Source organism: Hipposideros armiger, unplaced genomic scaffold (assembly GCF_001890085.2).
Source record: "Hipposideros armiger isolate ML-2016 unplaced genomic scaffold, ASM189008v1 scaffold_1903, whole genome shotgun sequence".
Classification (NCBI taxonomy): domain Eukaryota; kingdom Metazoa; phylum Chordata; class Mammalia; order Chiroptera; family Hipposideridae; genus Hipposideros; species Hipposideros armiger.
The window spans coordinates 32,004-44,372 of NW_017733253.1; the positions used below are offsets into that span (position 1 = coordinate 32,004).

Here is a 12,369-nt window from a genome sequence, read left to right on the forward strand (position 1 = left end):
ACATCCTTCCTTCTGCCAGGGACACCCAGGAAATTTTGTCAAACACAGGAGACAGCAAGAGTGTCCTGGACAAGGGCATGGTGTCAGGGAGTCTCTTTGCAGTAGATCCGGTAAGAGCAGGAGGCGGGTGGCAGGGGCGGAAGCTCTACTGTCCCGGTACTTCCGGTGTGCCTGTTCTCCAGTGTTCTAGAAGGCTTATATACTTTCCCCATTTTGTAACTGCCCCAGTCCCTCAAGGAGGACAGGTTGCTACAACTGCCCCATAAATGGATTGTCTGGCAAGCCTAGAGAGCATTTTAACAGACATAACAAGGGCATTTTGCCCATTTAATAAAGTTAACTTAGAAGAACATCTACTTTGAAATCTTGGAGAGAAGTTCTGTGTGACTTTAAGAGAATAAATAGACATAGCAGCAGAAACATTTCAAAACTCTGACAAACAGGATCATACCTAGAGGTGGCCAAAGGGGTGGGATTGGAGGAAACGGCCTCCCTAGTCAGAATTGCCTTTCCCTCACCTCCTACACACACACACACAACACGTGTGCACATGTGCCCTTTCTCAGCTGAGGTTTTCCCAGTGTCTCCACAAAAGGCTGAGACTATCCAAGCACAGAATAAAGACTTAGCAAATGTCAAGCGAATGATTCTGCCACCTAACACAGCAGTAGAGTTCTGAATTGAGCATTAATAAAAAGCCTCTTGGGGTACAGACATTCTGAGTTCTAAAGCTGCACCAAAGGGTCTGTGCCATAATTGGCAACTTGAACTTTTTTATCTTTTTTGGCTTTTTTAAGACAACCTCCTTTTGAGAAGGGAAATCAGATGAGCCCATCTTGTGTCTTCCTTGCCAGCTGTACGATTCATTCCCGTGATTTACTGGGCAATGGGAAGGCCCTGAGGAAGGCTTCAGGAAGTGGCTGGAAAGAGTGGTTGTCACTTTGCAGAACAAGGGAGGAAGGGAAGAAGAGAATGGACCTGTGCATGGGAAGAAAGGGACAGGCCAGGCCTGCAAGGGAGTCCAGAGAGGGCCCTGATAGATTATGGTTCTACTTAGTGGATGGTCAAGCAGAGGGAAGAGAGAAAAATGCTGTGCTGACTTTGCAGAGCTGCCTTTGGATGCAGAACATACCTAAATATGGTAGAAATAATTCACAGAGGACTTTCAAGAGCTTTCTAGAACTTCCTAGAAGTCTTTGTAGGTGCTCCTCCCAGCCAATATTTTTAAATCAAGTTTTTTACTAAGAAGTAATATATACTTGTGTATTTTAAAGAAATACCCAAAATTGAAATAAAAAGCATCAACTTTTGTATATTTCCTTTTTCAAAACCATTCATTGAGGCATTATACATATACACATATATGTGTGTGTATGTTTGTGTGTGTATGAGGTATGATCAAAAGATAATGAATGTTTAAATTTAAAAAATTATTACAGTAAAAGATACATTGCCATTAATCCTCCTCAAAATACTCCCCCTCATTTTGAACACACTTATCCTGCCATTCTTGCCACCTTCTGAAGCAGCTCTGTAAGTCCTCTTTTGTGAGTGTCTTTACTTCATCCTCTATCATGACAGTGCTCTGTGTCACACATTGCTTCTAGTATGGCAATTTTGGTCAGAAACATTATGGTGTGTTTTTATCTACCTTATTCACTGGATCTGGTACCGTGTGACTTTGGCTCTTCCCCAACGTCAAAATGACCATGAAAGATAAATGTTTTGAATTGATTCAGGACGTGGAGGCAGCCATAACAGTGCAACTAAAGACACTCACGAAAGAGAACTTCCAGAACTGCTTCAGAAAGTGGCAAGAACAATGGGATAAGTGTGTTCAAAGCAAGGGGGACTATTTTGGGGGTGGGGGGACTCAATGGCAGTGTGTCTTTTACTGTAATAAATTTTTTTAAATTTAAACATTCACCATATTTTTTAATCACATCTCACACCATATATATATATAGATATAGATAGACAGATAGATATAGATATATATATAGATATAGATACACACACACACACACACACACATACACATACCAGGGGTACCAAAAAAATGTATATGTGTATATATATATATATATATATATATATATATATATATGTGTGTGTGTGTGTGTGTGTGTGTGTGTGTGTATAAATGTATATGTGTATATATGATATATGTAGTCTATGAGTCCATTTCCTCAGGATAAGCACACAGTTATGTTTCTCTGTAACTCAGGTTAAGGAGAGGGCAGGATTTTGCTTGGCAGCCGAGTTGTACTAGAGTTTAGCCCCTGTGGGTAAATGCTGGAGCACCTCCTCTTGTAGGCCTTCTAACTTAACATGACTTTTTCCCTGTCTTAAATAAGCTCCTTTCCCACCCAAATGTCCTGATGAAAGAACATTTCCTGAGCTGAGGATATAGGTGNTTCTAGATACTACTCCTTTGTCCCATATGTAGTTTGCAGATTTTTCTCCCGGTCTATAGTTTGTTTTGCTATGCTCTTCACAGGGTGTTTTGCAGAGAAAATTTTTTATTTTGAGGAGGTTCATTTTATTAGTTTTTGCAAAGAATTTCTCCTTTGTTTTTAAGAAGTTTTGTAGTTTTATGGGTCTGTAGATGTCTGGTTGCTCAAGTGCCGCTTGTTGAGAAGACGTTCTCTTCTAGAATTGCTTCTGCACCTGTCAGATACCAGTTGGACATTTGGGTGGATCTGTTCCTGGGGCCTCTTTTATGGTGCACTGACCTGTGTGTCTGCTCCTCCGTGGAAAGATGTTCTAACCTGTCTGTCTCCTAGCCTACAGCGCCAAACAGGAGTTCCTCTTCCTGACAGCCGTGCCAGACGCTGGGAGGTTGCCGGGAGAGAAGCACATACCCGAGGAACTGAAGGTGGGCACAGCAGGCAGGGGCACTGACCCCTCCAAGCCTGGTCAGCAGAGGAGCAGGGCTGCCTCTTCCCGTTCTTACCTGTGGGGTCTCCTCTCACCTGATCCCTGCCTCCAGCCCCTGCGTGTCCCCCACTGACACGTGGGTACTAGCCTCCCCTCCCTCTGTGTGCTCATCAGTTATTTCCACTTACCATTGTGTTCTGCTTTGTAGTCACTGCTTTTGTCACTTCTGCATGTTTCTGTTCATCTTTTTCACTTCCCTTTGGGGGAGGCACCGTCACATCTATTTTTGTATCTCTCACAGTGCTTTGTGCATCATGGCTGCTCTGTCAATGTTGATTGTGCTGAATTCCTGACCAGCCCAGAATGAGCCTTGCCAGGGGCATGGTGGGTGCTGGGCAAGGTCGGGAAAAGCCAAGGACATGGGAAAGATCTCTGCCTTAGAACCATGGAAATTCAGAGTTAGAAGGGGCCTTGGACAGGAGAGCAGTCATTGCAGCCCGAAAGTGCTGTGGATGAGAGAACTGAGTTTAGGAAAAAGGCTAAGCATCTAGAATCCCATGGGAGTTAGTGGCAGCACCCAAGGCTGCTGACTTGTCCCCAGTGCTCACCTTCTGTGACATCCTGACCCAGACCTTTCTTCTCAGGCTCCTTTTGCACATAAATCCCTAACCATCCCTCAGCCAAAATGAGGGATGTCCTCTTAATATCCCCTCTCACTTGTTGACGCCCCATCTCCACCCCCACCTCCTCCCCCGTTCCAGGTCTGGAAGGTTTAGGTTGTAGTTGTGTTGGAAGGAATGAAGTGGGTAGACCAAGCTCTAAAGGTGTAAATCAGCCCAGAGTTAAACCACAGAGAAGGGACAGTTCCTATCCATGATTTGCAGTGTAAGGACAACAAATTAGAACCCAACCAACAAAGGCTAGAAAGCACGCTTCTGGCCAGAGTATCGTGCTTTTGGAGCTAACTTTTCACAGGACATGGACGGACTAAAGATCAAGTCCACACAACTATTATGAGATAGGCCTGCAATATTGCTTTTAGGTTGAGGTATGTTCCCGGGCAAGGAAAGTATGTGGATGGACAGAGACAAGAAACAAACCTGGAGGAAACAGGAGAGTGGCTCCAATAGAAAGTGTTAATTAAGGAAATTGATGTTTAGTGACTTGAATCAATAATAACACGAAGGAAGGGTGAGAGTTTTGCAAGAGGAATAAAGTGCTTTGAGACAGGCACCACTCGGATGCTGCAGCATTGCAGAGAAGAAAACAACATCTTGGTGGTCACTTCTGTGGGTGGAGGGACGCTCTTCCTATAAAGCCTGTTGGCCTCCAGGAACCACTGTGACTGAAAGTACTACACCTACACGTGCCTTATGGTTTACAGGGCACTTTCTGGGTTTGACTATGTCACGGACAGCAGGTAGGGGGCCTGGGCTTTCAATTCAGTGTTCTCTGTCTCCTCCTCCTTCCCCATCCCACTGATTCACATAAAACTCAGATGTGAGGAGAAAACTCAGATGTGAGGAGCAGGACATGGGGACAGTAGTCAGGCACAATTCTTTGAGACCAAGAGTCATCAGATGATGTTAAACTCAGCATATGTTTTCCCAAAAGAAAGGTGATTTTTGAAGAAGATCTGGTTGCTTNTTGAGACATCTCCGGCCCCTGAGCACTGTTGCTTAGTGGATACGGTCACTTAGCCTTAGCCCCCCACCCTGTCTGGGGTGGCACTTAAACCCCCCATACAGGAAACTGAAAGAGCTTTGTAAACATGTGGCCGTAGGAGATTTTCTCACGTGTTTGAATTTACTTCACTGGTGTTCGCAGTATTTTTGCTTTTGAACCAGTGTGAAGTATCATCACAAGGAAATAACTGCCAACACAGTAGTATCCTATGTGATGAAGGTCCACTCCTTGTAAAGCAGGTGGTGAGTTCTTGGTCTCAGCGTCCAGGGGCTGGTTGTAACTCGGGTGTCTGTGGGGCTGCTCCTTCAAGCTCTGTCCTCGGGGAAGTGGGCTCTGTCCCAGAGTCCCTCGATGGATGTATGGCTTCATCTCACCTACCTGCTCCTAATGATTTCTCTGCCAGTTAAGCCGATAGGAAGAGCAGATTTGTTTTGAACTGCTGTTTAAAGCAAAGCTTACCTTTTTTTAAAATAGTGTTATGGTCTGTCTTCAGCTCAGAAATGAACCACGGTTCATTTGTGGCAATGACTCATCCTTGGTTAACAAATTCAGGGTCAGGTTGAACTAGGCTCAGATGTTATAACTAGACTTTATCATAGGGAAATAAATCCCATTCAGTGATGGGAATACCATGGTGTGGGATGTTGAAACTTGAAATGAAAAATGACATTCTTGTGAACTTGCTGTGCTGTTTGACTTCCTCTTGCAGTCTTTTGCACCCACTTAGCCCCTCAGCCTGATTATAAGCTGCTTAAGGGCAGAGCCCATGAACTGGAGGCACAACATGGTTGGGAAGATGAGCGGATATGATCACTTCTAGAAAAACAAGGCAGTATGTCACTTGGCAAATTTAAAAACATTTTGTAAAACATTATAGATATTGGGTTGTCGGAAAAGTCATGACGTATTTTTTTCTGGTTTTCATTGCAAGCATGCGTTTTGACTTTTCTGACAACACAATATAGTGATGCCTATAACAAAAGCAAGCTAATGCATCATGAAGACACCTGGCCACACCTGGAGGATCANTTTCGTTGCTACTCTATATAACTGTAATTTTGCTACTGTTATGAATCGTAATGTAAATATCTTTTTGTTTTCCGATGGTCTTAGGCGACCCCTGTGAAGGGTCATTCGACCCCCAAAGGGGTCGCGACCCATAGGTTGAGAATCGCTGGTTTAGATACTATTTTCAAAGGGCTGCCCCGAAGGCCAGGATCTCCTCACTTTTCCCCGCAGAGTCCCCGTCTCAGGCATCGTGCCCACCCAGCGGATCCCTTCAGGTTCATTGCATTGGCTCTTACGAGTCACTGGCTCTGTTCATGCTCGCTGAGCCACCAGGAAGCTGCCCCCACAGCTGCCTTTCCTGGAGTGAGAAGAGCCCACACCCAGTGCCTGGGAGGGGAGCCCTCCCTGCCAGTGGGTCTGGGGGCATCTTCACCCGCAGACCAAGTAGTCTGTGCCACTTGGGTAAAAAGAGATGGGCCCTGTATCACACCAAGTGTCCATATTCAGAGGATTTAACTGCCTTGTGTCAGGAAATCTGATGTTTTTTGGGGAACAAATTAGGGCATTGCAAAATGACCTCATATACTAGTTTTGATTACTTACCACTATTTTCAGTCACCTTGTTTATTAGTTTAAACTCCACTTATTCTGAACTGGTCCAAGATCATTATGGGCTCTGCTGTTGAATTCAGCTTTAAAAGAAACAGAGTTACAGTCGACAACAGTGTGACTCCTGTCAAGAATCAGACCTGGGAGCATGGTGGGAGGTGGCCCCGGTCCTTGTCTGCTGCTGTTCTCAGAGGCAGTGCTCAGGGGGCTGTCATTTGGCCTTTTCACTGGTTGATTGGGGGAGAAAAGCGAGACACTGGCCTCATTTTCTGGTATATAATGAATGTGCTTCTTGAATAATCTGACAGTATATTGGATTTTTGACGTTGTAGACTGAGGTTACAAATCAAATTTAAAACAATGAATATATGAAAGTTTTACAAATCTGCCACTACAGCATGAAGCATCAGACGTTAAGGAAGAAGTAAACATCCACTTACAAAGGCAGGACAAAAAGAGGAGTGGGTCTGCCAGGTAGTATAATAGAAAATGGGCTGCCTGTGTGGCTGTCATCCACCCTACCTAGACACACCTGGATGGGGACAGGTATCTAAGCAGGCTCAGGTGCAAATCCACAGAGCTGGTTCATTACAACCTTGCTCATTTCACAACCATCCACAGTACCTAGCACAGAGCCCTGCACTGGTGTAAGTATTTGAGGGAGGAAGGAATAGAACAGACAAAACAGTGGCCACTGCTTAGATGGCCCAACATAAGAAATTCCTCCCTGCCAGACTCTGCATGTAGCATGACAGGATTAGCACGATGGATGTGAAGGTTTGCAAAGGCCTGGCTAAAACCTCTGATAATGCCACTTTATTTCCATTTGTCTCAGTTGAGAAAAGAATTAAAAGTCTGCTCTACGCACCATCCCAAGGACAGGCCCTCCCCCACCTGGTTCCGTTCATCAGCCTGACTCCAGGCCTTTTGGCTCTTGACCCTGACCTGTCTTCTGTCACTCCTTGTCCTCCTTGACGCCTGCTTCAAATACATCGCACCAGTTCCACCACATTAGCCAGATTGTTCCAGCACACCTCTGCCACTTGCCAGTCTGGGGTGCTGTGGGGTTCTCGAGGATCCACCTCAGGCCTGGGGGGGCTGGTGCTGGGAGCGCCTCGCCTGTTGGGAGTGTGGGCCCATGACTGTGATGTGGGCATAGTCTGGCATCTCCCCTGTTTCATAGTAGAATCAGTATGCTTGTTTTAGGCATCCTGTGTGCACGCAGGGACCTTTCTTTTATGGCAGTTCTAACCCAGTTTCGGTGCATTACCAGTAGACACTGTCCTTATCTCCATCCCGTGCTCCCTCCCTCCCTCGCCCTCCTCCTAATTTGTGTTTCCTAGTTGGCTTTCAGATTACTAAAAGCTTTTCTTCACTCTCACCCTTCCGGGAAAAGCCTTGGAAATTCAAAGGCCTCACCATGGATTTTGGGGATGGCTTGTGGGGAACGTGGGTCCAAGTTAAGAGACGGGCATTTTCTTTAAGGGTGGCACTGAGGCAGCCAACTCACGTTCTCTGTTGATTACTTCCCAGGGGCCTTTCCTTCCATCGAAGAGATCCCTGAAAACGTGGTTCACGACCACGAGAAGAATGGCCTCCCACGCCTCTCCTCCTTCAGCGATGCAGAAATTCAGAAGCGGTAGGGGCAGTTTCCTATGGGAGGGAGTTTTGCTAAAACCCGGGACTCGGTGCTGTACTTGCCGGGTACCCCACGTTGTGCCAAGGAATCCTGGGCTATTGGTTTGCATTGGTAAGAGGCAGCTGAGTGTAGGCCCAGCATTCAGTGCCTTTTAAGTTCACAAATCTTTTTTTTTTTTTTTAATTGGGGAATTGGGGGAGGGGGAACAGACAAGTTGCTGTCATTTTGTTCTTCAGTCTAGTTGTGGAGGACGTCGCTTCACTGGCCCATGTTGGCACCATCATTGTGCTCTTACCGGGTGAGGTAGATAGGTTGCCGGCCTCTGGATGGCTGTTCACAGCGGCTCTTGGCAGCTCACACCAGCTGCCAGCCACTCACACTGGCTGCCAGCCACACACGATAGCTTATGGCAGCCCACTGCAGCAAGGGCTGCAGCCTGTGCCGTCACCGGCAACTTACGGCAGCCCAGCTCCAGGTTGAGCTGTTGTTCACCATCTTGGCTGTAGAGGGCAGTGTCACTGGCCCCCATGTGGGATCCGAACTGGGGCCCTGCTGCTCAGAGCTGGCGTCCCAAGCCGGCTCTTAACCAACACGCCACTCGGATGGCCCTAAAGTTCACAAATCTTGATGAGAATTTCAGAACACCTCTCTGCCCGCACCTTCAGTCAGTACTTTAAAATGAAGGTTTGGTCATTTTCTTAATAGAAATGAGTGGCCGTTTTTGTTCTGATTTGGCTGTGTTTTATGGACTCCTTATTGAATGTGCTCATTATTTCATGAAAAAGGATTTAGGTCATGGGGAAACCCCATTTCATTTTTCATTTTTCCCAAAGGCGTTATGCCTGCTTTCAACCGTGGCTGGCCCAGGGGTGGTGGTGTGGACTAGGCCCAGCAGTCATGGCAGGGGTGGACGCTGGTGTTTAGAAAATTACTTAGCTAATAAATTGAAACATTCTCTTCATTAGCTACAAAATGACCCTATAGAACAAGGTTTAAAAGGAATAAGAAGGTCAGAGACACACTGAACTTTGACCTCTTGCTCCGCACTTCCTTTTCAATCCTTCTATCCTGGTTACATGGTCTTCCCAACTTGCACAGAGCCTTCTGATCAGAGGTGCTCCTGGGCTAGGGCTGTCCTGTCACCCACCTAAGCATCCCTGGGGTCTTGTGAGAGGAAATGACTTAAGGCATGCAGAGCACTGAGCATAAGCACAGTGTAATGACAGCAGCGTCCTCATGTTCTGTCATTGTTACTGCTGCGGGCCCTTCACACCAGTACCACTGCACCACCACTGCCACTGCAGGCAGCTCTCCCAGGCCACCCTTCCTGCCAGCTGCAGCCTGAAGCCTTGCTCTCCATTTCTCTTACTTCTCCCCCTCTTACTTTTCTGCCCCCATCCTCGCCCCCGGCAATTTTGAAATGAGTTTATAAAGATAAACCCTTAAAGGGCCGGCCAAGTGGCTCAGTTGGTTAAGAGCTCGCTTAAGAGTTTGAGCTCTGAGCAACAGTGGTTCGAGTCCGGCCCAAGCTGAGCTGCCACTGAGCTGCCAACAGGTGGCAGGATGGCTCAGCTAAAAAAAAAAGAAAAAAGATAAACCCTTAAAGTAACTTTCTCTGGCCTCAGCTACTCCTGATTCATTCAGAGTTCCTACCGTTAGGATTTTCTGCCCAGAAACAAAACTTTTCAATGTTCTTGAAGTTTTGAAATAAGTAAAACAAAACATGGGTTAAATAGATGTTTTCCGAGTGGTCCCTGAGGATGGGGCGTGTGGCCTTGGACAGTTAAAGTTTCTGAGCCTGCATTTCCTCACTGTAAAGGGGTTAATAACAGGATCTGCTTCTGGTCGTGGCTCAGTGGCTTAAGTAAGAGACTCGTGTTGTGCTTGCTCATGTCAGGGACCCCGTGAGGGTTCAGGAAGCGACAACAGCTGCTCCAGCTGCTTTCTCTGCCCCTCCCACCCTCACACAGCTGTTGCCACCAACAGCATCGGCTTAACCTCTTGTTTATCTTCATTTTTTTTTTCTTTAGCTTGAAAACATACTTCAAGTTTTTTATCGTAAGAGATCCCTTCGAAAGACTGATTTCTGCTTTTAAGGATAAGTTTGTTCACAATCCCCGCTTTGAACCTTGGTACAGGCATGAGATTGCCCCTGGCATCATCAGGAAGTACAGGAGGAACCGGACAGAGACCAGGGGCATCCAGTTTGAAGATTTTGTGCGCTACCTGGGCGATCCGAACCACAGATGGCTGGACCTTCAATTTGGGGACCACATCATCCACTGGGTGACATATGTAGAACTGTGCGCACCCTGCGAGATAACATACAGTGTGATTGGTCACCATGAGACCCTGGAGGACGACGCCCCATACATCTTAAAAGAGGCTGGCATAGACCACCTGGTGTCATACCCTACCATCCCGCCAGGTATCACCGTGTATAATAAAACCAAGGTGGAGCTCTACTTTCTGGGCATCAGCAAACGAGACATCCGGCGCCTGTATGCCCGTTTCGAAGGGGACTTTAAGCTCTTTGGGTATCAGAAGCCAGATTTTTTGCTCAACTAATGCATAGGACTGTGAATTCAGATATCTTTGTTAGACCGGAGGCTGAGCAGGTAGAGCTCCAAGGACAGAAAGAACACTCACACCATTACACTCCTTGGAAGACTCCTGCAGTTTCCTACGGGCCCGCGTGTGCCTCAGCTGGTGAAGCTGCTCCCTGGCAGTTACGGCTTAGTCTGAACATCAGGTGCACTGAGGGCCTCGCCCACCACCCCACCAATGCCATTATGCTCTTCTTAGAAGGGGAAGAGGACTAAACATTTGCAGCCTGACAGACCGGGAGGAGTCATGCAGCCTTAGAAGTCAGTTCCCTCAGCTGTTTAGGAGGCGGGCGCACTTGCAGCTCCCCTGGATGGTGGAGTGGCCCTGCCTGTCACCCAGGGATTGTAGGAATGGCACCCAGTCCTTTCAGGAGACATGAGAAGCTAATGGTCCACAGAAATCGCAGGGTCTGATACAGGACCACAGCTGAGTAATAAAGTTACACCCCTGGCTTTTATCTTGGCACTGCTGTAAGCACAGGGGCAAACCATTCTTTCCACGACTATCTTCGTGGTGAGCTGAGGGCACTTTCTGGCAGTCCATCTTCCCGGAACACATGCTCGTGTACCCCTCGTCCTTTTTTCTGAACCTCCACCTGCCAAGCGATTATCCCATTCTGCCCAAGAGATACAATTTTGGAAAGTGGGGCGAGTGTAGGTTCTTTCAGCCTGAGAAGGGGAACATCTGTGAGGGCCTTAAGGGAACATGGCACAGGAAAAGGGAGAGCTGGTTGGGTTCTGGCTCAGCTGCTGTGGATTTGGGCATGTCCGTCCTGATTATTGTCCCCCTCTCGTCTTTGTTCCAGCTGGATGGGCTCCAGGGCTTCTCTGCCTGTCTCCCCCAGGGCAGACCAGGCAACATGCCAGCATTGCAGAGTCAGTGTAGTTTACATGTTTCAGTTTTTTTTCATCTCAGCGACGTGCTCACCACCAGACCCCTTTCTGATAATGTCATCATCCCGGACTCTAAGTTCGAAAATGAGGTTCATCAGCAATAAAACTGTGGACCAAGGCAGCCTCTAGTAACGCATCTCCCAGGCACCGAGGAGCAAGCCACGGCCACCATGTCAGATGCCATCTGACCATGAGGGCCCTTGAGATACGGGACAGTTTCCCAACTGAAAAGACCGAAGTGCCCAGCTCTGTGCAGCACCCATGAGCCCGGCTTTTCTTCCAGGCAGCCTCAGCCTTCCCTTTTTTTCAGAAGGGCTGCTGGAGTCTGTAAATGTGAAAGTAAAATAAAAACGTGCCAAACCTGACCTGTGCTCCAATTCCAGGGAAGTTTCTCTGTGCTGTGCATGGTCCCCGAGACCTGGCAGCCATGATGGGCAGCGCAGGCCTACACAGATGGCTGCTGGTGACAGGAGCAAGGAAGGGAAGCAAGACGCAAGTGCGACCCACCGTGACATTGATGGGAGGGGGGCGGTGGGGGCAGTCTGTGTGTTAGAGCCTTTTATCCTCAACTGACACACAGGATGTAACACGCGTTATTTTTCTATAAAGTTTTAGCACAGTCTTGTTAAAATCATTTCACACCTAATGAGCTGATTGATTACCTTTTTCCTATTTGAAATGTAACAGTGTGAATAATGTGTGTGAATTTAAGGCCTTAAAGTTGGTCCTAATTAAAAAAAAATACCATTTTCTCTTGGAAATAAAGGTTCGACACCTGGGGTCTCCCCTTGACCCTTTTAGCCCCCTTGATTTTCAGATTTTGGTCTTTTTTTTTTTTTTTTGGTATTTGCGTGATTTTCCTAACAGATTTTGCCAAATAACTAGAGATTACCACTAGAACATCTAGACAGTTCACAGTATGTCCAAAATAATGGGTTCCCCACCACCAACGCTGCCCACTGTGGCTCCTTCCCCTACACAGCCCCCCCCCCCTGGAATCCTGCATCCCCTCACCCTCCACTGAGGTCCTTAACTTTCTTCCATCTG

General features: G+C 47.1%; 1 protein-coding gene across 1 annotated transcript in view; it reads left to right on the forward strand.

The window, feature by feature from the left end:
* CHST10 (carbohydrate sulfotransferase 10) overlaps nucleotides 1–12,114 on the forward strand; it is a 30,524-nt gene extending 18,410 nt beyond the window's left edge. Inside the window, exons 5-6 of the mRNA XM_019634769.1 lie at nucleotides 7,717–7,822; nucleotides 9,853–12,114. Coding sequence (XP_019490314.1) covers nucleotides 7,717–7,822; nucleotides 9,853–10,390 — 644 coding nt within the window. The 3' untranslated portion in view covers nucleotides 10,391–12,114. The remainder of the gene's footprint in view (nucleotides 1–7,716; nucleotides 7,823–9,852) is intronic.
* Nucleotides 12,115–12,369: the final 255 nt, after the last annotated feature.